This window comes from Pseudopodoces humilis, chromosome 8 (genome assembly GCF_049639895.1).
Source record: "Pseudopodoces humilis isolate 2021_Gansu_Grassland_sample_001 chromosome 8, ASM4963989v1, whole genome shotgun sequence".
In the NCBI taxonomy this organism is placed as follows: Eukaryota; Metazoa; Chordata; class Aves; order Passeriformes; family Paridae; genus Pseudopodoces; species Pseudopodoces humilis.
In genome coordinates, this window is record NC_142207.1 from 15205394 (window position 1) to 15230254 (window position 24861).

Genomic DNA, 24861 nt, shown 5'->3' on the forward strand with positions numbered 1-24861 from the left:
ACTACTGCTGCAGGTTGGCCCAGAGACTTTTCTAATTGTGTTCATTGGAGAACTAGCAGGGCCTGGCTGGACTCAGTAGGGAGAGAGGAGGAGGATGTATCCAAAGGGACAGGGGTCCTGGACGGGACAAGTGTGTAGCCTCTGCAGCTGTCCCCACAGAAAGCATCCTCCAGCAGCCCAGCCCAGCCAGTTGCTGGGGATGAGGCAGACATCCTGTCCAGTTCCACCTGGGATAAAGGAATACAAAGGTCAGTCCAAAATAATAGAGAGAAGAGGAAGCACAACCTCTTCCTTTCCTCCTGCTGGGCCAAGAGACAGCGGTGTCTGCCTGATGTGGGAGCTGGCTGCCATACTGCGGAGGGGCAGCGAAACTGAGGCACAACTGCTGCCCGCCATCAGAACCGTGGGAGGGGGTGGCAGGATGCAGTGTCCCGGTTCCCAACAGCAGCTGGTCCCTTCCACGGCTCCCCGGGGACACGTGGTGCCGGGATGTTCCACGTAGAGCCGAGAGTGCGGGAACTGCAGGTATAAATTGGCTTTTGTGCTGCCAGAATCCCGCCAGCCCCGCAGCATCGCAGTTCTCTGTGGCGGCACCTCCCAATCCCGGGCCCCATTTCCCAGCGCGGTCACCTGGGGGCAGGTGTCGTGTCCCCTTGTGCCCCACGCTAGAAGGTGGGACGTGTCCCCCTCTCAGCGCTGTTTCCCAGGGGCTGCTCCCACCCTGCCATGTCGGCTCAGCCCCGGGGGATAGAGCGGTAACCGGGGTCTGCCACCGCCCGCATCTCTGCCCCTGGTCCCTACTGGGCCAGAAAAGGCGATCTCAGCTCCTGAAGTTCCCAAGCCGCAGGTGGGAGAGGTGGAAAGACTTCCAATGAGCTGAGACGGGAAATTTCCAACCTGCTGCACCCTCGAGGCAGCGCTGACAGAGCGCACAGCATCTCCTGCCGCGGAGATGGCGAGGGTGGCGGCCGGGACAGGCCCCCTCCCGGGCCGGACGCTGCCTGGGCGGGGTTGGGGGCACGGCGGTGAGAGGCTGCCGCGGCACAGCCCCGCAGCGCCAGCGAGGGGAGGGGGCTGGAGGATGCTGCATTTGGGGGGCGGATTTCCTCTGAGGGACTTGTGCCATCCACCAGCTCCCGGCAAGAGTTGCTTTTCAGAAAGTGGCTGGAAACAGCCCCGTTTCCCCGCCGAAGGCAGGAGGGAAGGAATTGTGAGGGGAAGCGTATGTGTTGATAACACAGACTTATTAATTGCGCAGATAATTGTGGGATTGCGGGAGAAAGACAGAACGACAGAAAAGAGCGGAGGTTTTTGGCGCAGCCCCCCAGCACCTTTGCCGCGCACCGCTGGCCTGTACAGGCAATGCGCGATGTGCCCTCGGGGGGCAATGGGGACCCCCAGCCCCGAGCCGCTAGTCCAGGCTCTCTGCTCCAGGGGGACGTGTTCATATGCCGGAGGGATCCCCGGGATGCCAGCTGGATGGGGGACGACAGAAGGACCGACCCCCCTCTCCACGCTCTCTCGGTCGGGGCGGGGGAGTGTGGGAGAGCCCGGCGGAGCGTCGGGGACCCGTGCACGGTCACCACGGAGCGAGGGTGCTCTCTTCCCAGCCAAACCGCAGAACATTCCCCATTTCGGTCCCAATCGCGGCTCGGCGAGGACCCTCACTCCTGCCGGGCTGCGCGGGTGCCCGGAGGAGGAGGGAGGAGGAGGAGGAGGGAGAAGGAGGAGGGCCCCCCCGCTGTCGTTGCCCTTTTAAGGGGTTCCTTGAAACCGCGCCCGGGATCCATGTTTGCAGCCCCAGCCCGGGCGGAGGAAACTCCATGTTGTAACAAAGTTTCCTCCGCGGCGCCGCTCCCGCGCCCGCCGCCCCGCGCCGCCGCCGGCCCCCGCCCCGCCTCCCCCCCCGGGGGCCGCGCCGGGGGGGGCCGCCCCCTCCCACCCCCCCCTCCCCGGCGCCCATGGAGCACCAGTCCATCATCGCCCAGGTTAGCAGGGAGGAGGGGAGCGCCCCGCTTCAGGAGAAAGGTAACGCCGAGGGGGATACTACTCCCCCTCGCCCCCTTCCTGTGCGGCGGAGGGGAGAGGGGGAGGTCCCCGGGGGGTTGGGGGGCCTGCGGGGGCTGCTCCTGGAGGGTGTGAGGAGCTGCGCGCCGCCTCAGCGCGCCCCCGTGCATCCCGCTGCCCAGGGCTGGGGAGATGCGCTGGGGCTGCAGCCCGGAGCCAGCGGGGCTGTCTGCACCCGCCCGGGCGCGGGGGGCCGTGCTCCGGCCCCCTCGGAGCCCGGCGGTGCCCTGCAAGGCTCGGGGCGCTGCTTGAATTATCTGCGCTGTTTCCTCCGGAGCCGGGCGAGGGGTGCGCGCAGCTCGGGCGGGGATGTGAGGCAGGAATGTGCTGCATGCCGGCGTCCCGTACCCCGCGTCCCCTCCACCCCGCGGAGGGAGTTTGTCGGTGGCCGCCGCTCGTCACCCTGGCCTGGGAAGTTGCCAGGGCCGGGAGGAGCAAACGTGGGAACGGGCCCCGTCCCCAGTGGGGAGCTCCTGCCCCACTGGCTCCCCACAACAGGGCTCGGGGCCCTGGCCCGCCTGAAGGGGTGACAGCCAGGGCGGGGTGCAGCCCCGGCCCGGGCTGCGGTAGTACCCGGCCCCGGGACCGGTGGGGCCAGGGCTGGAGCCGTCGCGCTGCCCCTGGGGCACGGGGTGGGCAGGAGCAGCCCCTCTGCCTCAGTTTCCCCTCGTTCCGCCAATGGGGACTGCGGGAACGGCGCCCAGGGGCGGGCGCTTCGCTCTGATTGGCCTCTCTCCTCCGGTGCACTCGAGTCGGCCAATGAGACGAGGGAGTTGTCTGGAGGCGGGGAAAAGGACGAGAGTAAGCCCCGCCTCCCTCACTGAGGCCCCGTCCCATGCTCACCCCCCCGAGCAGGGCTGTGCCCCCCGGGGCGGGATAGCGGGGACCGGCCCCGGGCCCACGGCTGCCCCTGGGCTCAGCCCCGCGCCCTTCTTGTAGGGTCTCCGGCCACGCCGGGGCAGCCCACGGGGGTGACTGGCGGAGTGGGTTGTGCTGGGTGAGGGGCCGTGGGTGGTCACCAAGCACTGGTGTTAGCGACACTGCCCTGGCACCATTGTTTGGCAGGAAGACCCACCGGATGGGTGTCGCGATCTGATAAGGGCACGGGGGCTCTGGGGCAACACCCAAACTTGTCTCACCTGACCCCCAGTTCTGTGCTGGGAGTACCCTCGGGGTACCCTTCACCCCCCTTCTGCCCTCCGCAGGTACCCAGACCCCTGCCAAGAAGCCTCGAAGCCGCAGCATTCTCCAGTCCCTCTTCTGCTGCCTGTGCCGTGATGAAGGCGAGCCCTGCGCTGGCACCACTGGCGCACCGCTGCTGGTGGAGGAGAACGGGGCACTGCCCAAGGTAACCCCACAGCCCCAGCCTGGCACTGGCGGAGAAGGGCTAGCATCCCCTGCACCTCCCCTGTGTGGCCAGGATTGGGGCGTGGACAGTCGCTTCTCCCAGTGCCCGGCTCTGGCCACCCAGGTCAGCTACCCTGCTGACCCGTGTCCCCCTGCTGCAGGCTGCTGTCAAGCACCTCTTGCCCGAGATCAAGCCGCAGGATGCCAGCAAGCTCTGTGTGGTCATCGACCTGGATGAGACCTTGGTGCACAGCTCCTTCAAGGTGGGGGACACCCTGGCCCACCCCACACCTCTTGCCACACGTTCCCCTACCTGCTCTGCCACCCTTTTCCCACAAAGTGATGCCCAGCACCCAGCACAGCCCAGCTGGGTCAGTTGGGGTATCCCTGTGAGGGGGCTGCGGGGCTGGCAGGGGTGCATTGTGAGCAGAGGGCAGGCAGCATTTGGGCAGGGGGTGCCTGGTGTGCCCCGTGCTCATCCTGGTGTGCCCTTCCCCAGCCAGTGAACAACGCTGACTTCATCATTCCTGTGGAAATCGATGGCATCATGCACCAGGTAACAGCGGCGTGGGGGCCTGGTGGGAGGGAGGCATCATTCCACCCCCCTGAGGACCAGGAGCCATCCCAGTGCTCTGCACCACGGGGTAATGGGAGATGTCAGTGCACCAGCTTTGGCACGCTGTGGAGCAGAGCTGGGTGCGTGTCTTATCGCAGGGCAGGGAGGTGAGGGGTGTCCTGGCATGGTGCCCTCCTGCAGTGGCCAGCCCCGGTTTCAAGTAATCCAGGATAGGCTGTGGTCTGGGCAGTCAGCCTGTTCTCGGTTACTTGGCTCTGGAGCCAGCCAGACACTTCGCCTTGGACATGCCTGTGGGGCCATGGCATCCCCCAGCCCTCACAGGCAGCTCCCCTGAGGTCCGGCCAGGGGGCTGCTCGCCGGCTGGGTGTGGGGACACAGGTGTGTCCCCTGGGGAGGACACGGGGGTGCTGGGTGAGCCGTAGCCCGTGCCAGCAGCGCGCTGTCCTCTGTCCGTGCCCACAGGTGTACGTGCTCAAAAGGCCACACGTGGACGAGTTCCTACAGCGCATGGGCGAGCTCTTCGAGTGTGTCCTCTTCACTGCCAGCCTGGCCAAGGTGGGTGCCCCTTCCCAGACACCCCTTGACTGGCACAGCTCCCTTGCCTGCCCACCTTGCAGGCATCACTGGCCTCCCTGTGTACCCACTGGCAGCACCAGCACTGGGCAGCCTCCCTACTCATCCCTCCAAAGCACTGGCCAGGGAAACTGAGGCACAGACCTGGCACCAGTGGGGAGCCGGATGCCGTTGTCGCTGTGGGGTGGGCAGGGTGGTGCGGTGCATCACAGTGACCCCCTTCCTGTGCCTGTAGTATGCAGACCCTGTGGCTGACCTGCTGGATAAATGGGGGGCTTTCCGGGCACGACTTTTCCGGGAATCCTGTGTTTTCCATCGCGGCAACTACGTGAAGGACCTGAGCCGCCTGGGCCGTGACCTGCGCCGAATCATCATCGTAGACAACTCTCCCGCATCCTACATCTTCCACCCCGATAACGCCGTACGTACCGGCAGGGCAAGGCTGGGCGGGGCCTGGAGGTGATGTGGCGCAGGACCGTCTCTCAGCACTGTCCCCTGTGCCACCTGCAGGTGCCGGTGGCCTCCTGGTTCGATAACATGGCGGACACGGAACTGCTGGACCTGCTGCCTTTCTTCGAGAGGCTCAGCAAGGTGGAGGACGTGTACGCAGTGCTCAAGAAGCAGCGGACTAACAGCTAATGGCCCCCCCACCTCCGGGTGCTGCAAAGGGGCACCACCAGGGGAGCCAGGTGCCTTATTTTGGGGGAGAGAGGGTCCCGGTGTGCCCCGCATCATCCTCCCCAGCCCCGTGGGTGCCCTCTGTGCCTGCTGGTGGTGGGAGATGTGGGTGGCCCCGCCAGGAATCTGGGTGCCCCCCTCCTCAGAGAAGGGGGGGCATGGGTGACCCACTGCCTTGCTGTGCTGAGGACCTATTTGGGGGGGGTCCCATCCTCCCCCACTGCCCAGCCCCTGCCCCCTTCCCCCTGAGACTGTCTCCCTCCACGAAACGGTTCTCAGGTCCTTTTCCCCTCTGTCCCCCGACTGGGGAGGGGGGCGGGGTCAGCAGCTGCTGCTTTCCACTGCCTTTGGGAGGACTAGATCCCTCCATCCAGACTGCCTGCTGGGTGGCTGGCAGCCCTTGGCCCCTGTCTGCCAGGGCTACAGGACAGATTAACACCTTGCCACCCTCCAAAAAAGCAGGGAGTCTTACTGGCCTTGGTGCATAGGGCTGCCACCATACCCTTAACTCTGCCCTAGGTGCAGCTGATCACCTCGAGGGGGGGCATGTCCTTGCCTCTCTTCATGCCTGCTCCCCCCACCTAGGGGTTGTGTTCTGCAGGGGCAGCCCAGCCTCAGGGCTGAGCCCCTGGGCACAAAGGCCTCCCACGTGCCTTGGGACACCGTGTTTCTGTTCCCCCTTAGCCCTGCAAGCGGTGTGCCTGGGGGGGGGCTCTTTACTCGCTCCCTCCAACCTCCGTTTCTTCTCATTTTAGGGGGAAGGTGGCCTCCCCCCCTCTCCAGTTACACTGTGTCACTGGGAGCCACTCTAGTCACCAACAGAAGGGTCCCCTTCCCACCCCATATCCCTCTGCAGCTTCACCAAAGGCTGCCACTCCTGGGAGAGAGGGACCCCCACACCAGCCTTAATGTGCCACTCCCAGCCTTACTCCAGCCCCAGTCCCCCAGCTGGGAGGGGGTGGGGGACACTGCAGTCCCCCCTGTAGCCTGGGGTTAACCTGACCCCCGTGGGGTTTGACTCGTGCCAGGGTGTCCCCCAGCTTTGAGGGTCTGGGGGCTCTCAGGGAGGGTTTTCTGGGGGGGCCGAGCTCAGCCAGGCCTTTTTTAATGTCACAGTATGGACAATGCCTCATATCTTTTTAGAGGGAAAAGCAATGGTTTCCCAAAAAATCATGGGTGCCTTTTTACCGCTGTGCCAGCGAAGGGAGCAGGGCAGTATTTGGGGGGTGGGTGTGAAGGGTTTTAGCTTTCCGGTGCTGTTCAGCCGGCTCCTGCCGGCACTGCCCTGCTCCTGATGCTGGGGGTGAGCAGGGGTATCCCAGCCCTGTGGTGGGGGGTGGGATTGGGGGGTGGTGCAGCACAGCCCCCTGGATCCCCTCCAGCCCCGGGCCTCACCCTGCCCTGCCAGGAGGGTTGAACTCAGCACTTTATATTAGACAAGTCAAAGGGCGCCAGCACAGCCGCTGCCCAGCGGGTGCTGCGGCACCCAAGGAGTACAGCCCCCACCCTGGGCACCCTTGGGAGGGCTGGGGGAGGCAGAGGCAGCATGGGGGGCTGGGGAGGGCTGGGGTACCAGATCCAAGTGCCTTCATGTGATTAAAGCTGTCAAACCATCTTGGAAAGAGTAGTCCCGAGTGTGTGTGTGCGTGGGCACGGCTGCCTATCGCCGGTGTGTCGCTGGTGGCTGTGCACGGTGCGGGAGGGACACGGAACCCCCGGGATCCCCTGCGAGTGGGGGATGCTGCAGGTCAGTGCTTGGGAAGGACCCTTGGATCGCAGGGTTGAGGTGTCACCCCTTGCCTGGTGCCAAGGGGGCACCCTCAGGCTCGAGGTCAGCCCCTCCATCCAAACTCCTTCCTTCCCCCTCCTCCTGGGAAAATGTCCCTGGTGCCACAGGGATGGGTGTCCTGCCCCTTAACAAGGATGGGGGTAAATTTACCACATAGGCTGTGCCCCCTTCTCAGCTTTGAGACTTCAAATGAGTTCACTCCAAATGAGGTGTCAGACCTTCCCCATAGAGACTGGGGGGCAGCTGGGGGACAACTTGTGACCCCCGCCATCCCAGGCAGTCTGCTGCCAACATGCAGCCACTGGGTTCCTGGAGGGAATGTCTCCTGCCTGCCCCCCTTCCTCCGTGCCCTCTTTGGCCCTGTTCCTCCCCTCATTAACGAAGTCTCTGTCCTCCCTGATGGCTGCACTAATTACTGAGTCATTAGTGGCTCGGCTGGGGGGCCCGGGGAGGGGGTGAGCCCGCGGGGGCCGGCGTGGGGCCCCCTAACCCTGTGCCACACTGACGGACTCAGCCCTGGGACGCGGCCACTGAGCAGAGGGCGACGGTGGCCACCCGGGTGTTCCACCCCACCCAAAACTCAACCCCACTGGGGGTTCTGCACGCAGGTAAGAGTTCCACGGGGACCCTCGTGTGGGGTGCAGGAGGTAGGAGCTGGGTGGCAGGGTTAAGGAGGGTTTGGGGACCAAGGGAGTGGGAGAGCAGAGCAGAGCCCACCCCTGTGGCATCAGGACACCCCCTTGTTTGTGGCCGACACGCCCCCTGTTCTGGCTCAGCCCGTCGTCATCACTCCGGGGATCCTTGCGGGGGGCACCTTCAGACAGGATTTGGGGTTCGTTGCAGCCCAGGCCAGGGCTGCAGGATGCCCGCAGCGCTTGTGGCCGGGACTGCTGGCTCAGAGGGCAGCCGAGATAAAGCTGCAGCAATCCCGCAGGGCTGCGGGAGAGAAGAGCAAGACAGGAAACCCGGGGGACCTGCCTGCTGCTGACACCTGCCCCTCCCACCTTTGTGGACGCCGTGGTCATTCCCCAAAACCACCTTCGAGTCTGGGAGCCACTTTAGTCCTTTCTCCCCCCTGCCAGCATCAAGGGCATCATCAGATACCAACCCTTGGGACTGGGGTCTGGAGGCATAGGACAGGGCATAGGGCTTAGCTGTGCCACCACTTTATGTCCTGCCCTGTCCCCACAAGTCCCCAGTCCCCTGTCCCATCTCTGCACCCCCTCTTCCATCCCCATGAGGACCTTGGGAGCGTGGAGACCCCCAAGGCAGGGAGGCAAAGCCAGGAGTGGGAGTGACCCAGGCTTCCAGCTGGGGGTAAGCGGCCTGGGGACAGTCCCATGGTCAGGGTGGTGATGTGCCAGTTAGGGGGTGGGAAGGGGACGCCCCAGGAAGATGGTGCTATATTGTCACTTTATGAACCTTTTGTCACTTATGAACCTTTTTGGGGGGGAGGAGGCACTAAAAAAAAAAAAGCCCATTTCCGTGGCCTTAGTGCTCTGTGTCTGGGAGGTTCTGGGGGGTGAAGAACAGTGGCAAAGCCCATCCCCTTGGCATCAAGGCACCTCTGTTTGTGGCTGATGCCCACATGTCCTGGTCCAGCCCACTGCTATCATTTTATGGAACTTCTTGGTAGAGTGCAAAAGAAAAATTGCAGCATGGACTCAATACCAAGGGCCAAGAGGGGAAGAGGCCTGGGGAGGGCAGAGGAACCACCCTGGGCACAGCCAGCCTGTGAGCAGGGTGTAATGGCACCTGGTGGGGGAAACACCCCATGAGTAACGGGGCTCTTAGGTGCCACAGAGTCTTGGAGGGCTGTGGGGACCTTGACTCTGGGCTGTCCCTGCCCTTATATGGTGAGCAACGGCTGGGACATGAGAGAACAAAGGTCTCCTGGGTGCTGGCACCTGAGCACTCTGCCTAGGTACGCTCACCTGTGCACCCAGCTCTGCAAGGAAGGTGAGGGATTGGGGTAGGGTGGGGGGACAGAGGGTGGGACTGGGGTGTACAGCACATCTGATGGCCACCATCACTCCTGGCATCAGGTTAGCCTGGGGACGGGCTTGGGGACCCACCTGAGCCCCAGCTTGGAGCTGTACTGTGGTGGATACTACCCCCTGGGTCTGAGGGATGGGATGTGGCTGCTTGTGGGGCAGCACAGTAGGGCCAGGTGGGGTTTCGCAGCATTGGGAAGCAATGAGTCCTCCCATCTGGGCAATGCCAGCACTCCCTGCCAGCCTCCAGCCAGGGTACACAGGGTGGCTTTGCCTGACACTGGCTGCTCAGCCCTTCTGTCTGCTTGTGAGGAGCACTATCAGCCTGGCAGAGATGGCTGTGGACAGCCTCGGCAGCCCTGGCACTCAGCACCCCTGTGGAGCCAGGATCTGCCCTCCCTGGGGGGCACAGAGCTGCTGGGGGTTTGGAAGCAGGGGGTCTGAAGCGGGCAGTGTGTGTGTACTGGTGTGTGTGTGTGTGTGTGAGAGCAGGGGCCATGTCATGCTGTTCCACTTCATGCCAAGCCGTGCCAGGACAAGGCTGAGCAGGGCCAGTTCCTGCTGGTCCTGGGGAGGAGCAGGCCACCGTGCAGCAGTGTCACCCAGCTGCAGCTGCTGCGCTGTGGGTGCTCTGCACAGCCCTGTTCCGTGTTTGGAGACAGGGCAGGGCACTGGGACACTTATGGGACCCTGCGCCGTGCCAGCCTGGACCCTGGTGTGGACCCACTAGCTGCAGTGCCAACCAAGCTGAGGGGACGGCAGCCCCACCTGTGTGCCCACAGACCCGGTACCACGGAGCTGGGGGTCCCCTCGCCCCGTGCAGCTCTGTTCAGGGCTGGTTCACAGCTGGGCTTTCTGCAGAGCAAGCAGGGAAGCAGATGGCACAGCAGGTTGGCTGTGTCCCAGCTCCTAATGACGCTGCCTGCCATTAACGAGGGTGTTGCCGATGCTGGCAGGTCCCCTTGCCGTGGTGGTACCTGTCACCATGGTGGAGCTCAGCGCCAAAGTCTCCAGGACACTGAACAAGACCACGCCGGGCATCCAGATATGGCGAATTGAGGTGGGAATGGGGGCACATCACTGGGCTGCTTGGAGGGGGTCTCTGTGAGGGAAGATCCTCCCTTTGTGTCCTCAGTACCTGGGTTTGGGGGTCTCAGTGCAGCATCCAGGGTTAAACCCAGCAGGTCCCTGTGCTGTGGGCCATGGTGGGGCACATGGGCCTGGGGTGGGGGTTTCCCTACCAGGGCTGATGTCTCCCTTCCTTCTGCAGAACATGGAGATGGTGCCAGTGCCCACCAAAAGCTACGGCAACTTCTACGAGGGGGATTGCTACGTCCTGCTGTCGGTAAGGCAGTCAGGGGTCACATGGAGAACTGGGCTCTGCCCTGACAGGGCTGGGTGCAGGGAGGGGTGTCTGTGGCCAGCGTGACCTGGGGACACAGGGGCTCTTCTAACAGGGACCGGTGTCCTGCAGACACGCAAGTCTGGGAGCAGCTTCAGCTACGACATCCACTACTGGCTGGGCAAGGAGTCAAGCCAGGATGAGCAGGGGGCAGCTGCAATCTACACCACCCAGATGGATGATCACCTGGACTCGAGGGCCGTGCAGCACCGCGAGGTCCAGGGACACGAGAGTGAGACCTTCCGCACCTACTTCAAGCAGGGAATCATGTATGTCGGTCACCCCTGGGGACCTGGGCCCATGGTGGGTGACAGTGGGGAGGGGTCCTGTGGAGACATCCCCCATGGGCATTGGGACAGCTCCACTGGGACAGTGTCTCAGTGAGGTGGGGGAGGAAGAAGGAGGATCTGGAGCTGGGCTCCATCTATCCATTACCACGTGTGTGGATGGGGGTCCCCAAACACCTCCCTGTGCACAGAGGTGGGAGGGAGACCCCAGTGGTGTGAGGAGGGGGACCCATGGTTGACACTGTGTCTATCCCCTCCCAGCTATAAGAAGGGTGGGGTGGCCTCAGGCATGAAGCATGTGGAGACAAACACCTACAACATCCAGCGACTGCTGCATGTGAAGGGCAAGAAGAATGTGGTGGCAGGAGAGGTGAGTCATGGGATGTGTGGAGGCTGGATCAGGATCAGGCCAAAGCTCCCCCCAGACACAGCTGCCTTCAAGCAGGGCATACATTGGGTGTGGGATAATGCTGCCTTGCCTTAGGAGCAACTGCTCCCCAGAAAGTCCCTCTCAGGGTAGGGAGGAGGAATATGGGCTGGAGGCTAATATTCCTGAGTGAGAGCCATGGGGATCCAGGCATTCTGCTGCCTTTTTGACACCCACCCTTCCCAATCCCTTCCTGCTGCAGGTGGAGATGAGCTGGAAGAGCTTCAACAGAGGAGATGTGTTCCTGCTGGACCTGGGTCAGCTCATTATCCAGTGGAATGGCCCTGAGAGCAACCGAAAAGAGAGGCTGGGGGTACGGCCAGGGGGTCCCAAGGTCCCCTCCTGGAGGAAGGGGGGTCACCAGCCACCCTCTCCTTCATCTGGGCTTATCCCTTCTTCCCTGGCTGTAGGCAATGAACCTGGCCAAGGATATCCGGGACCGGGAACGTGGGGGCCGTGCCAAGGTGGGCGTAGTGGATGGTGAGGATGAGGAGGCCTCACCAGAACTCATGAAAGTCCTTAAGCATGTGCTGGGTGAGAAGAGGGACATCCAGCCGGCCATCCCTGATGACAAAGTGGACCAGATACTCAAGTCCTCCCTCAAGCTCTACCAGTGAGTTGTTGGGGGTGGGTTACACACAGGCGTATTTTCCATGGTGCCAGAGGGAGCCAGCAGCCATCTCTGCTATGTCCCACAACTCCCAGCCCCATGGAGAGACACCAAGAAAGGTCAAAGCAGGGGTGGGGATAATTCCTTTGGGTGCCATTGGAAGAAGAATCCCAGTTGCTGAGAGGATTGGTACCCAATAGAGATTCTTGTGCAAGCACCACCTTTGCCCCTCAGTGGCCTCATAACATCTGACACCCCTCTGTCCCTCCTTGTGGCCACAAGTGAGCTGCCTGGCAGGGCAAGCTACAAACCAGGTTGCCACCATAGCACAGCAAGAGAGCCTCTGGACGCTACTGTGTCATCATCTGGCTGGGGAAGGGGATGGGGAGGGGACACCCCCACTAAACCCTACCACCCTGTAATGGGGATGGGGTTTTCCAACCAAGTTTCTAAGCCTTTCTTCATCTCTTTTTCTCCTGTCAGCGTCTCCAATGCCAGTGAGAACCTGGTCATACAGGAGGTGGCAATTCAACCCCTAACTCAGGACATGCTCCTGCACGAGGTCTGTCACCCACAGGATGTTTGGGGGTGCCCAGTTTCCTTGGCAGCTTTAATCCTTCGTAAGCTGAATTTGGTGGACTTGCCTAAAGTCCTAATTTCTACTGTTGCCCCTTCTTCAAGGACTGCTACATCCTTGATCAAGGAGGTACCAGGATCTTCGTCTGGAAGGGCAAGAATGCCAACAAGGAGGAGAAGCAGCAGGCGATGAGCAGGGCACTGGTGAGTGCTGGGTTAGGGGCTTGTTATGGGATAGCCATAACATATGGGATAGCTCCCTGGGGTGTCAGGCATTCCATACCCACTCTCTGTGTTTCGGTCCCACCAGGGCTTCATCAAAGCCAAGAACTATCCAGAGAGCACCAGTGTGGAAACAGAGAATGATGGCTCCGAGTCAGCTGTCTTCAGGCAGCTCTTCCAAAAATGGACTCTCCCCAATCAGAGCAGTGGGTTGGGCAAGACCCACACCGTGGGCAAAGTGGGTGAGTGTCTCCTTCCAATGTGGAAGGACTTGGATTGCAATGGGCTGGCTGTGGGGAGCCCCCGTGGCCCAAGGGATTTGGCTCACCCCTCTGCCCTTCCCCACAGTCAAGGTGGAGCAGGTGAAGTTTGACGCTACCACACTGCATGCCAAGCCCCAGATGGCTGCCCAGCAGAAGATGGTAGATGATGGATCTGGAGAAGTGGAGGTAGGGTGGCCATGGAAGAATGTGGGACCCTCTCAGGCACCCCCTTTGCTATACCAGGGTGTGCTGTGGGGTCCAGGGTCTGCAAGGCAGGAGCATGCACCAGCTCTGACAGCAGTATGTCCCTGTCCCACCAGGTCTGGCGTGTGGAGAACAATGAGCTGGTGCCTGTGGAGAAGAAGTGGCTGGGCCATTTCTATGGTGGGGATTGCTACTTGGTGCTCTACACCTATTTTGTGGGGCCCAAGGTGAACCGCATCATCTACATGTGGCAGGTGAGGCCTCCAGGTCACTGCCCCATGGGTGTGGGACAGGGATGTACCTCCCTGGACTGGGGATGCTCTGCCCCTTGGGAACAGCGTGAGAGTTGCCTCTTCCCAAGAGGGCAAGGGAGGCTGTGATGGGTGCTGAGCCCCCTCTGCCCTGCTCAGGGCCGCCAAGCCAGCACAGATGAGCTGGCCGCCTCTGCCTACCACGCCGTCGCTCTGGACCAGAAGTACAACAACGAGCCTGTGCAGATCCGTGTCACCATGGGCAAGGAGCCGGCCCATCTGATGGCCATCTTCAAGGGCAAGATGGTGGTGTATGCGGTGAGCACAAGGATGTTGGGGCATGGGCAGGCAAGTGAGCTTGTGACACCGGTGGTGACCTCCTGTCCCTGTCCCCCAGGGTGGCACGTCTCGGGCAGGCAGCACAGAGCCCACACCCTCCACACGCCTCTTCCAAGTGCACGGCACCAATGAGTACAACACCAAGGCCTTTGAGGTGCCTGTCCGTGCCTCCTCCCTCAACTCCAATGATGTCTTTGTGCTCAAAACCCCCAGCTGCTGTTATCTCTGGTATGGGAAGGTGGGTACTGCCGGGCACTGGCGTGGGTGCCGCCATCTCCAAGACAACTGTCCCCACCTCCTCTTCCTCCTCTTTGGCTGGAGCCAGTGATGGAGCAGCTGTGCTTACTTGGCAGGGCTGCAGCGGGGATGAACGCGAGATGGCCAAGACTGTGGCCGACATAATCTCCAAAATGGAGAAGCCAGTGATTGCAGAAGGACAGGAGCCACCTGAGTTCTGGCTGGCCCTGGGGGGCAAGTCCCAATATGCCAGCAGCAAGAGGTACCAGTCTTGTCCCTACCTCTGGCCAGGGGTAAGATGGGCCACCAGTCCCCAAGCAGGGTGAGCCTCATTCCCATCATGTTGGCTCCTCTCAGGCTGCAGGAGGAGAACCTCTCTGTGTCCCCCCGACTCTTTGAGTGCTCCAACAAGACAGGCACCTTCTTGGCCACAGAGATCTTAGACTTCACTCAGGATGACCTGGAGGAGAGTGATGTTTACCTACTAGACACCTGGGACCAGGTGAGCTGGGGGAGCATGGAGCGGGGGACAGACCTTTGATCCCACAAGTTGATGTTCCTGGGCTTGGAGGACCTGCATCAGCCACAGTTAGTGGGATGGGAGGCTAGAAACCTGTCTATATGTGGCTCCATGATGCTTTTTTCCAGCCTTCTTGCTCCAGGGAGTGCTGAGGATGGACTCCCAGTGTCCTTCCCCATGGAGAGAGCCCATGTGCCTCCAAAAATGTCCCCAGAGGGCTCCATCTCACCCCAGTGGTAGACACAGTAACTTTATTGCAGGTTTTCTTCTGGATTGGGAATGGCACCAATGAGTCAGAGAAGGAGGCGGCAGCAGTGATGGCACAGGAGTACCTGCGGAGCCACCCCAGTGGGCGTGACCTTGACACCCCCATCATTGTGGTGAAGCAGGGTTATGAGCCCCCCACCTTCACCGGCTGGTTCCTGGCCTGGGACCCTCTCAACTGGGATGTGAGTTATGGAGGGGGTTTGAAAGACCAGGGTGTCCCTTTGCAGAAGGGACCAGATGTGGGTCTGGCCCCAGGAGCATCTCCAGGGTGTGGGCAAGGCGTGCCTGACCCCTGCTCGTGCTGAGGCACTCAGCACTTTTGTCTCCTTCCCAGGACAAGAAATCCTATGAGACACTGAGAGCTGAGCTGGGCGATGAGAGCAGCCTTGGGCAGCTCACCTCAGTAAGTGGCACAAAGAGAAGGGCAGCTGGGCTGGGTGGGGGCACAGAAAGGTGACAGGAGGTGGCAGGAGGAGCTGCAAGGACAGATCCTCCAGTGAGCAGACACCTGGAGCCAGCCTGGTGCCTCCATCCCTGGCCCAGGCCCTGACGTGACTCTGCACCCCCCATTCAGGTGATCACTTCCAGGCAAGAGGTCTTCACTGCCACCACCACCCTTGTCCCCACTAAACTGGAGACCTTCCCCTTGGATGTGCTGGTGAACACCTCAGCCGATGACCTGCCTCGGGGTGTGGATCCCAGCAGGAAGGAGGTAAGATGAGGCCAGGGGCCTGCTGAAGAGGGAGACAGAGAAAGTCCCCCCACCAAGTTCTTCAGCTCAATCTCCTTTCTCTGGCCTCAGGATCACCTCTCTGATGAGGACTTCCAGGCTGTTTTTGGCATGAACCGCTCTGCCTTTAGCAACCTGCCTTTGTGGAAACAACAGAAGCTCAAGAAGGACAAAGGACTCTTCTAGGACAGGAGCCTGGGCACAGGGACAATATTTCTTTAGTAAATAAAACTGAGTTTGGAAAATAGGGCTGTGGTCTCTCCCCTCCAACCCCAAGGCCCAGCCCCAGGTGTGGGGGTTATTTGGTTCAGAGCTGGCACACAGGGAGACAGGTCTTGACTGGGCACTGGCAGCACAGGGGAGGACCCTCAACTCCTTTTTTTCCCTGAGGCCAGAAGTGATGCACAGGCTGGGCACGCTCAGGGAGCCAGGACTCTCCCACCCCGGCACCTGCAGCTCCGGGCTAAAGGTCCAGTATACAGCTGGGGCCACTCCTTCCCTTATCACCTGAACTGCAGTAAATACGTGTGATACCAAAGGTAAAGCAGGGGACACTGTGCCTATGGGGACAGACACCAGGGATCACTTGTCCTTGGACCCAGGAGGGGAGGAGGGCATCTCCCTTCTACTTGGGCTCTACAGGGATGCTGAGAGGCACTGAGGTGTCCCCTATGGGGATATGTCTCTCAGTGGGGCCAGGATGGACACGTGCTGAGGGGCACTGAACATACACAGGATGTTCCCAGGCAACCGAGCAAAGTCCCAGTGCAAAAGGGAGAGCCAGCAGAAATAAGATTTCAAATCAATAGAGGGTTAATAAAGAGGTTTTAATTTCACAAAAATCTATCTACACATCATTTAAAAATGGGCAGGGGGAACCCAAGAGCAAAAACTGTAAAGAATAGAGAGGAACAGGTCTGCTAAAACACAGAGAAAAGCACTGCTCCACATCAACAGTGTAAAGAACCAGAAAGTCAGGGTGCAGGCAGAAGCCAGGGGCAGGCAAGGCTGGAGTCTGGCAGCAAACCACACGGACATGTCTGCAAGGACACAACCTGCAGCTGCCAGGGGTCCTGCACCCCCTTTTCTCTCTTTGGCGGGCAATTACAGGGATAATTAGCTCCATTAAAAACAAAGCAGATGAGTTATTCCCAGCCCCCCTCCCCGTAGCACGACGTTCCCAGCGTGCCTCGTGCCAGGGTGAACCGCAGCAGGAAGCGCCGAGCCAGCCGTCAGCCCTTCCTCGGATGCAGGACGGGAAGGAAGATGCACGGGTGATCTTATCTGTGCTGCACTGAGCAGGGGGGGAAGGCGAGGCTGAGGCCACAGGTGCTGCAGAGCTCCGCTCTCTCCTCGCATCAGTCCCCACTCCGCTGCTCCGGCTGGGAAAACAGCCCTCGCTTTGCAAAGGCTCTTTGTGCAGCCCTGCCGGCCAGGGCTCCCCAGGGACCCGCACACAAGCTCCAGTTCACGGACACGAAAGCTCTGCCCCTCTCACATCAGGGGTGTAAATCAAGAGCAAATTATCCAAGTCAGACAACGAAGGGATGAAAGGAACAGAGGGATGGGAGTTCCTTGAGTCTCTGTGCTGAATCACACTTGTACTAAACTAGGTTGCTTCAGAAGTGGGTAAATGTTTAACTGAGGAAGATCTAGTAGATGTTCAGGGCCCCATAACTAAGCTTCACCTACCTATACCCAGGGACAGGTATCCCACATGGAAGGGCCAACCTTATTGAACTTGCTGCTGCAACAGCGTGAGCAGTGGGAATGACACAACTGGTGGGCAGCACAGCTCTTGAGGATTACACACCTGTCATCCTCCCCCCTGCTCTTGGGCAGGGAAAAAGCTGGCTTCTGCAAGGAAGGGGCTCTGTGGACACTTCTGCCCAGGTGAAGGCGCAGCTGAGCTGCCATATGCCAAACAAAAAAGTTTAAATTATAGTATATGTCTGCAAATTCTTAATGACTAGAATAACAAGCAAGAACTTTTCATAAAACAAGGAACACTGGTTTCAAGCATCAGCTCTTGCACCTTGATCCAAATGAAAACTGGTTTTAAACAAAAGTTACTGCACTGAAAAATCAGGCAATGTTTGCTTTTATTATAAATTAATCGGAGTGCAGCGCCTTGTAAAAACAACCTTGCCACCCAAAAAAGCAGAGCTGACTTCTGATACTACAGGAATACCAGTTATTTACAGCACAAGCATAGGATGTGCTTGGGGAAAACAGGTTGCCCTCTGGACGGAGCAGTCCATCACATTCACAGGGCACTAGGTTCAAAGGACAACTCCCACATCAGCACCTCTCCCCATCACCCAGAATTTGACCAAAATTAGTACTGACAAAAGAAAAGAATAATGCTTTGTAATAAATTAACACACACCCCCCTCAGGCTGCATCTCACCAGATAAACACTCTAGCATGTCTAAAACCAAGCCTTTGTTCCTGGCTCAGAGACCAGGAAGACACCACCGTGACCAGGGCCCCTGTGCACGTCCTACCTGGGGACTGGGAGGGAGGGCAGTCTTCACCTCACCAGGGTCCCCCAAGTGCTCAGGGTGGGCAGGACACCGACACTGTCACTCGCTGCTGCACACAAGTGGGAAGAGGCCCCTGAGGGCAGCGACACGCCCTGACAGGATAAACTCTAGTGTGGAAGTGCCAGTGAAAGGTGCTGCTGCTGTCTCTGAAATCGATGGTTTTGTCTGCTTTGCTGCAGCCAATTTATTCCTGAGAAACTCCTAATGATAGTTTAAAAAAAACTCAGAAACTATCTCAATGGCAAAAAAGGTATTTTTCCTCCTTTTTTTTTTTAAAGAAGTATTTCACCTCTAAAACTCAGGCTGCAAAAATCAGAACTAGAGGCCAAAACAAGAACAACTACTCTGCTTACAGCAACAACTTCTCTGAAATGAGCAAGTGTCAGTGAAAGGAAACATCTGCCCCTGCTTAATTAGTGCAAAGGTGCTGGAAAAAAATGAACTTAATAGGCTTCTCCCCCCACGGCTGAAACAAGCTATAAAAGGAGCATCATGCTTCTAAACCCAGCAGAAAGCCTCACTTCTTCCTAACCACGTTCTGTTAATGTGAACAAGGGCCTTCTGAAAGCTTTCCACCTGGTTTAGTTTCACAGTTTGAGCACTCCTGCATTCCTTAAAGAGGAGAATGGAGACGTGGCTGCAGTACAAAGCCTCTTACCCTGGGGTAACACAAGACCATGGCAATGCCATGGTTCGGTCACAGAGAGGTTCAAGTGCCAGGTGCTGCACAGGAAGGGTAGTGCCAGAACATCCTTTCCTTCCCAGAATATGCAGAGAGGCTGTCGCTCACCTCCTGCCACTGCTCTGTTTGCTCCAGGTACTCAGCTATCCTAGAGTCACATCGGAGCAGCCCTAAGCAACACAACTCCAGTGTGAAACACAGCACACCCAACGAGAGACCTCACCTCTCCAAACAGCACTGATCCAACAACCTCATGGAGAAAATGCAATCAAATAATAGAGCTTGTAAAACAAAAGAAATCACATATATAATCTCACGTCTAAATGAGGATGACAGTGAATGGTGTAAAAAAACAACAGAGCTGCCACCAGGTATCAATACATTCCACAGCACCGACAGTTTGTTTCCTGGAACCGCACATAAATAGCAGAGCGTTTACAAGCCCATGAATGTCACAACGCATCAGCTTGACTGATTCCAAAATGCCTGTTAGCCAAATGACTGGCAAGAGCCTGCTCAGTGATCTGGCTTTCCAGTGAATATTACTAACACAACACACGCCAGGTTACAGTCTATTGCTTAAATTGCTCTTGGAGAAAAGAAAAAAGCGCCGAGTGATATGTAAATCTTCGCCACTCACATCTCACAGGTGAATGGGCTTTTAAAGTCGAGTCTCTTTTTGCACTATTTTTTTTAAACCAGTTTATGAGCAGCTGTAGTCTTGTGGCTTGTTACAACTCCTTAAGGCTCCATGCTGACAAAATCATTTGAGAAACATTAAAAATTTCATCACAGGAGGGTCGCTCTGGATGTCAAGGTTTAAACACGAAGTTCAGGCCCAGGACTCGCACAGATGGTTCAACAAACTGAGCGTCCCATATTTCTACCTTTTGTCTCGTGTTTTGGCCCTGAGCTGTTTGTTACTCCTGCGTGTCTGGCACAAGTTCAGAATCTTCTTTGCTCCTCAGGAGGAACAAGGTGTTTTACTCTTCACAGAGGCTGACGAACTGATCTTCCTACTTCCATGCTAAGTGGCTGTGCATTTTTTTCTGTTTCTAGTAACTCATCAAAGATATCTCTACAACAGAAGGAAAGACCAACAGTGAAACTTTAGTACAATAACATACCACTGCATAAAATGGCCCTAAGGGAATCAGCAAATGGATTTACTCCACAAACTCAAGCATTTCGAATCCTGGCAAAGAGAGATGTCTTATCTGACATCTCCAAGCACCAGCAAAGGCAGAAGAGGGGGGCACAAACCTTCTTCAGTTGTGTGCCTGAAAACATACAATTTCTACCTACAAACCTCATTTTGGCTGTGTCCTGAGATGACCATGGCTGCAACAATACAACTGTTAGGAGCATGGGTAAGAACATTTACAAATATCACAGCACTTAAGGAAAAAAACTCAAGTTCCATTATGATTCCTGGTGTAACACATGCACTGAGACACTGAATCCTGTTCTTAAAATACAATTTAATGCAATTTTAAAAACACTATGTATTTTGACATACAATCCCACGCCTCTGAACTCAGAGCACTTCAGTTTTGTCATTCTGGAGACATTTTTCATCCCAGCAGAGGACCAGAGGAAGAAGAGAAGCCCATTTCCTCATAAACAGCAGGTAATTTCTAGGACCAAAATTCCCCAAGACACCTACTTGTGCATGTAGAAGAAGATGTATCCACTTCGGTCTCTGTCACACTGAACAGTGGTCTCTAGAGTTCTAGAGACTTCCAAGTCATTGTAGGTGAACCAGGACTGCTTCTTGATATCATAGACATCACTGATATAATGACCTTAACAACAGAATCACAGAATGGTTTGGGTTGGAAAAGACCTCATAGATCATCCTGTTCCAAACTGCCTGCCACTATCCCTGCCGGTCCCAGGCTGCCCAGAGCTTTATCTGACCTGGCTCTGAACACTTCTGGGAATGGGGCAGCCACAACTTCTCTGCACACCTTTCCATGCTGTACTTCAACCAGTGAGCTGGTTAGCTAGGTACCCTGGTCCAGCCACCTATGTCAGATTTAAATGCTAAAAGACCCTTCAGGTCCCTCAATCAGCTGGTAACAAGCACAAGCAATTCTACAGAGCTCATAAGCTGTACGTTTCCTACATGCTGTGGTCAGGCACCATGATATCCTCAACCTGCTCCCCCATCAGCAAATCATGACAGAAGATTTGCTTTGCTGCCTGAATTCTTCCCTATAAATGATTCACCATTACAGATTTTTCAAGCTAAGTAAGAGACGAAGAATAAAAATGTGGCATCTTTTACCTGAAGATGATGTGCTTCCAATATGGCTGACGATGCTGATGAGACGATAGGAGTGAGGAAGCTCTCCTGTCTGGGGAAAAAAAAAAAAAGTACAATTACAGCTTTCAGGCATTCTTTTTTTCCCCACATAGCTTATGGACAAGATGAATGATACCTGGGATATCAACTTTGGCTACTGAATTCAAAGCTGCAACCCAATGAAGGATTACAGAAACAGACACCCTGGTTCACACCAAACAAGGAGTCCTTCCAGAAGTGGGAAATGTGTATTTAATCTATCAGCAAGCCAATGAACATGCAAAGGAGCCTCTCTGACCTCAGAACAGATGCTGACATGAGCTCTACACTGCAAAGTTTTCTAAACAACCATTTCCTGAGCAACTTCCACTGATGTCAGAATTAATCCAGCAAATAAACAGAAAAGCCAAAAAGGAACACCATGCTTACTTCTAAAATATCAAGACATACCACTGATAATGGTACACAGATTCAATAGCTAATTCTGGATATGTATCCCAAATTCTTTTGTCCTGCACCTGTAATGTCAGGACAACACCCTCTTTACATACAGGAAATATGCTCTTTCTATTCAATGACTTTTGACAATTTATTTTTTAATACTGTCTTGACCAGGAAATGTTACTTATAGAATTCACTGACAATACTGTTAAAGACAGTTTCTTAGAGAAACTCAGAAGGTTTCTGAAGCTAATTTTTTTCTTTTAAATTTTTTTGGGGGGGAGAGAGGAGGGTTGTTCGGTTTGGATTGGTTTTTTTTTGTAATTAAAACAACACAGTAAGACTGATGGATAGATATTTTCTATGTTTTCACTTTACAGAATAAAAGACCTTTCTAGCCTCTATACCTGCTCTCTAAAACAACCTTCAATACTATAAAGAATAGCTATATTTCTCAGTTGGCTTTTGAAATCATGGATCACACCTCAGCATTTCTTTTCAGCTCTTCTGCTTCAGCTTCTGAATACTCCATGTCTAGAACATCCTCATTCCCAGAGTCTTCATCAGAGCAAACACTGTCCAGGAGAGAGCTGTTAAACTCTAGATAGCAAGGAAACAATGATAACTGCATGAGAAGCTGTGGACCACACCCACATAGGAATTCACAACAGGTTGAGGTACATCTACCCACATAAACAGGCATAATAAAATTTCAAGCTTCATTTTCAAGGAAAACAGGGGATACTGGAATTTCCAAATAAAAGCTCCTGCCCTTCTCCAACTTGTCAGAGCAACAGTTAAGTATCTTGGAATTAATTTTAGCACCATCTCACTCATACTTTTCTAAAAAGGAACTATAGCAATGACAGCTGGGTGATAAAAAAGCAGTTAACACCAAATTGGCTCTGGAGCACCAATGGGCTGCAGACAGGACAGACAGCAAAAGAAGGACGACCAGTCTGGTCAGGGAACTGCGAGTTCCCGCAACGAGAAGCTATGAATTACAGTTTTAACTATAAGCTGCATTAACAAAGTGCATTTTTGAATTAAAACTGGCATCAAAATGCTACTGCTGGCAGCAGGCATCTTTTCATTGTTTTCAATGGTAAGGAGGCTGCTCACCACAGGAACTTCCAGTTTGCTTGGCTGAGCAAAATGCACGCAGCTTTCTGTAAAGAGCCGGAAGGCACCACTGCTCCCTGTACATGCTGTTCCAAACTTCCTGGGGTTCTGCAGCTACCCAACTAATTTAAGATTTTGAACAGTTCTCATTAAGAGAAGTAGCTACATTTTCACCAGTTAAATTAAAGCTATGGGGTCCCAGGTGGATGAGAAGTTGAGAATAACAGGACACTGCTCAGGAATTTTTTCTCATCTGTTTTCAAGAGACTATCATGCCAGCTGTGATGGAGTTGTTTTGCCAAAGAGATTCTCACACTGTTTGTCCTGTTAAATCATCAGTCACTAGATTAGTATAAACTTCTTGGGAAGTTAATAGATGACTCTCTTACTTAACTGGGAATTCTTTACTGCTGCTTTCCACACTCATTTGCGCTGTAGGGTAGACTACAGCCTAGAAACACAGCCACTTCGGTAGGTTTGTGCATGAAGCACCTGCCACAGGAATTACTAAAGGCCACCTCATCAATGGTGCCAGGATGACTACTGGTTCTTTGCTTATGGCATCACTGGGATCCTTCATAAGATACATGCAACCAGCTCTGCATTCAAGATTATGTTCATCTCCTTGAACTGCTGCTCCCTGATATCTTACAAATGAGACAAGTAGCAAAGAAATGCTCGTGTTTCAGCCAAGCAGCTGCAAATCAAGGGGATGGAAGATCTCTAGCCTTGAATTCTTCCTGGATATGAATCAAGGAAAACCCAAGAAGGACTGGTCACTTAGCCTGCCAGAGCTCAGGGCAAGGGATGCCCAAGAAGCATTCAACTTACTTCTCTTCAGGAGCTGACAGGTTCATCCAGTAACAACTGAGGGCCTTTAAAAGGCCCCAAGCAACTACAAGTATCTTAACACAATACTTCATTATCCCTCCCTCACCCTCTTTGGAGCAGGAATTTTCTCTCAGTTATGCTTTGCTCTGCCAGATTGTATGAAATCACTTGCATGCCAGCATCACACAAATGTTAAACAGTGCCTGAGGAGGTCTATAGCACTGTCTGGATTTGGAGGAGACAGATCGTGTGTTTTGGGTTTCTTTCTTCACCCCCAACAGCTATACCTTGCAGTGAGATCTGTCCCCCTCCCATCCTGTATCTGATGGAAACAGCACCAATTTATTTTTCCAGGAGAGGCTAGGGCATTCATTAATCAGCACTAAAATACCAATGCAAGTAACAAATAATTCTTATGTTCTGACTAGGGCCATTAGCATGCTGACTTTGCTGGGAATGCAACGTTTCAAGATCCACTGTGCTTTCTCTAAATTAATATTATGCATTAATGTATATTATATGTGTTGCTTATAATATTTTACACATATCTCTATATATCTCTATATCTAACTAAAAACTCAAGTGACTGAAGTAAGTAATTTTTCAGCTTAAGTTTTTCCTGGCATTTGCTTTCACGACCAAGAACAAGAAGATTTGACCTTGAGTGCCAAACACAACAAAGCACACACCAAAAGAACATGAATCCCAGCTGTCTTACTGACAGTCAGGAGCTGCACTCATACACACATATCAATTTTCTCTCAAAAGCAACATACTGGAAGAACTTAAATAAGTTTCACCTTGTAGACTTAATTCCGTGGCTCGTTTGAGGTCATCATCCTCTTTCTGTTCTCGTGCCTCCTAATGGGGAGAGAACAAAACTTAGCTCATTGAGACATTTCACTGTTTAAAATTCTTGTGGTGCTCTTTTTCCATTGAAACTGTGCTGCTCTGGTTTCTACAACAAACTTGACATTGTAAATTAAAGGTTCCGTGTGAAGGAATGTTTGCAACCACCAAGAGTCCAATGTTCCCGTGCAACAGAACCTGGGACAAACCTTCATTAAGGCTTGTCAAAGCTCCTGAAGTTTGGTATGCAGCACAGCGAGTCTCCAGTATCCAAATGCTTTCCCTGGATCATTAATTTGAAAAGCATCTGAATGAATTTGCAATCCTGTGCTCAGGAAAGCTGTCACTTACACACAAAGCTCCTCACACTTCTGCAAAATTTAGTCTATTTCTGACCAAAGCCAGATGAGGACACGGTCATTAAATCCTAACAGATTTTGTTATTTTTAAGCCATTTGAAAGTGGAGCCAGTGGTTCTATGTAACAGGTGTAATCCACAAAGGCAGGATGCAAAAAGAAACCAGGTATTAAACACATTACCATTACCAAGTAGCAAAGAAACCTCAAGTCAACAAACACTTCTAATGTTTGGATAATATCATGACCCTCTTCCTCCCACCACTCTTGAAAGCCCAGAGCTACAGCAAGCCAGTCAATAATATTTAATGAGCTGGCTTCTTAATTTAGGGTTTGAGTGCCTTCAGCACACCTGAATGCAGCAC

At 55.3% G+C, this 24861-nt stretch overlaps 3 protein-coding genes across 5 annotated transcripts in view; 2 read left to right on the forward strand and 1 right to left on the reverse strand.

Moving 5' to 3' along the window:
* The first annotated feature begins 1926 nt into the window (after nucleotides 1-1926).
* CTDSP1 (CTD small phosphatase 1) lies at nucleotides 1927-6864 on the forward strand. Its single transcript, XM_005519694.3, has 7 exons — nucleotides 1927-2028; nucleotides 3273-3415; nucleotides 3576-3677; nucleotides 3914-3970; nucleotides 4454-4546; nucleotides 4800-4985; nucleotides 5075-6864. The coding sequence occupies exons 1-7, from the start codon at nucleotides 1962-1964 to the stop codon at nucleotides 5201-5203; spliced, it is 777 nt and encodes a 258-aa protein (XP_005519751.1). The 5' UTR covers nucleotides 1927-1961; the 3' UTR covers nucleotides 5204-6864.
* Nucleotides 6865-8264: 1400 nt separating this feature from the next.
* Nucleotides 8265-15605, forward strand: VIL1 (villin 1). Of its 3 annotated transcripts, none has more exons than XM_088058762.1 (20): nucleotides 8265-8348; nucleotides 9982-10085; nucleotides 10296-10370; nucleotides 10500-10696; nucleotides 10976-11084; nucleotides 11344-11454; nucleotides 11552-11754; nucleotides 12235-12313; nucleotides 12433-12531; nucleotides 12638-12791; nucleotides 12898-12998; nucleotides 13133-13270; nucleotides 13427-13585; nucleotides 13665-13844; nucleotides 13960-14105; nucleotides 14201-14345; nucleotides 14624-14812; nucleotides 14965-15033; nucleotides 15205-15342; nucleotides 15433-15605. In XM_088058762.1, the coding sequence occupies exons 2-20, from the start codon at nucleotides 10011-10013 to the stop codon at nucleotides 15544-15546; spliced, it is 2481 nt and encodes an 826-aa protein (XP_087914888.1). In that variant the 5' UTR covers nucleotides 8265-8348; nucleotides 9982-10010; the 3' UTR covers nucleotides 15547-15605. The 3 variants fall into 3 exon arrangements, with proteins under 3 accessions (XP_087914888.1, XP_005519752.2, XP_087914889.1); XM_005519695.2 differs by lacking the exon at nucleotides 8265-8348 and adding an exon at nucleotides 8915-8990; XM_088058763.1 differs by lacking the exon at nucleotides 8265-8348 and adding an exon at nucleotides 9601-9812.
* Nucleotides 15606-16168: 563 nt separating this feature from the next.
* The window catches only part of USP37 (ubiquitin specific peptidase 37), a 34820-nt gene continuing 26127 nt past the window's right edge, over nucleotides 16169-24861 (reverse strand). The window contains exons 20-24 of the mRNA XM_005519696.3: nucleotides 24091-24151; nucleotides 21822-21937; nucleotides 20879-20948; nucleotides 20255-20393; nucleotides 16169-19666 (exon numbers count right to left, since the gene is read on the reverse strand). Coding sequence (XP_005519753.1) covers nucleotides 19579-19666; nucleotides 20255-20393; nucleotides 20879-20948; nucleotides 21822-21937; nucleotides 24091-24151 — 474 coding nt within the window. The 3' untranslated portion in view covers nucleotides 16169-19578. The remainder of the gene's footprint in view (nucleotides 19667-20254; nucleotides 20394-20878; nucleotides 20949-21821; nucleotides 21938-24090; nucleotides 24152-24861) is intronic.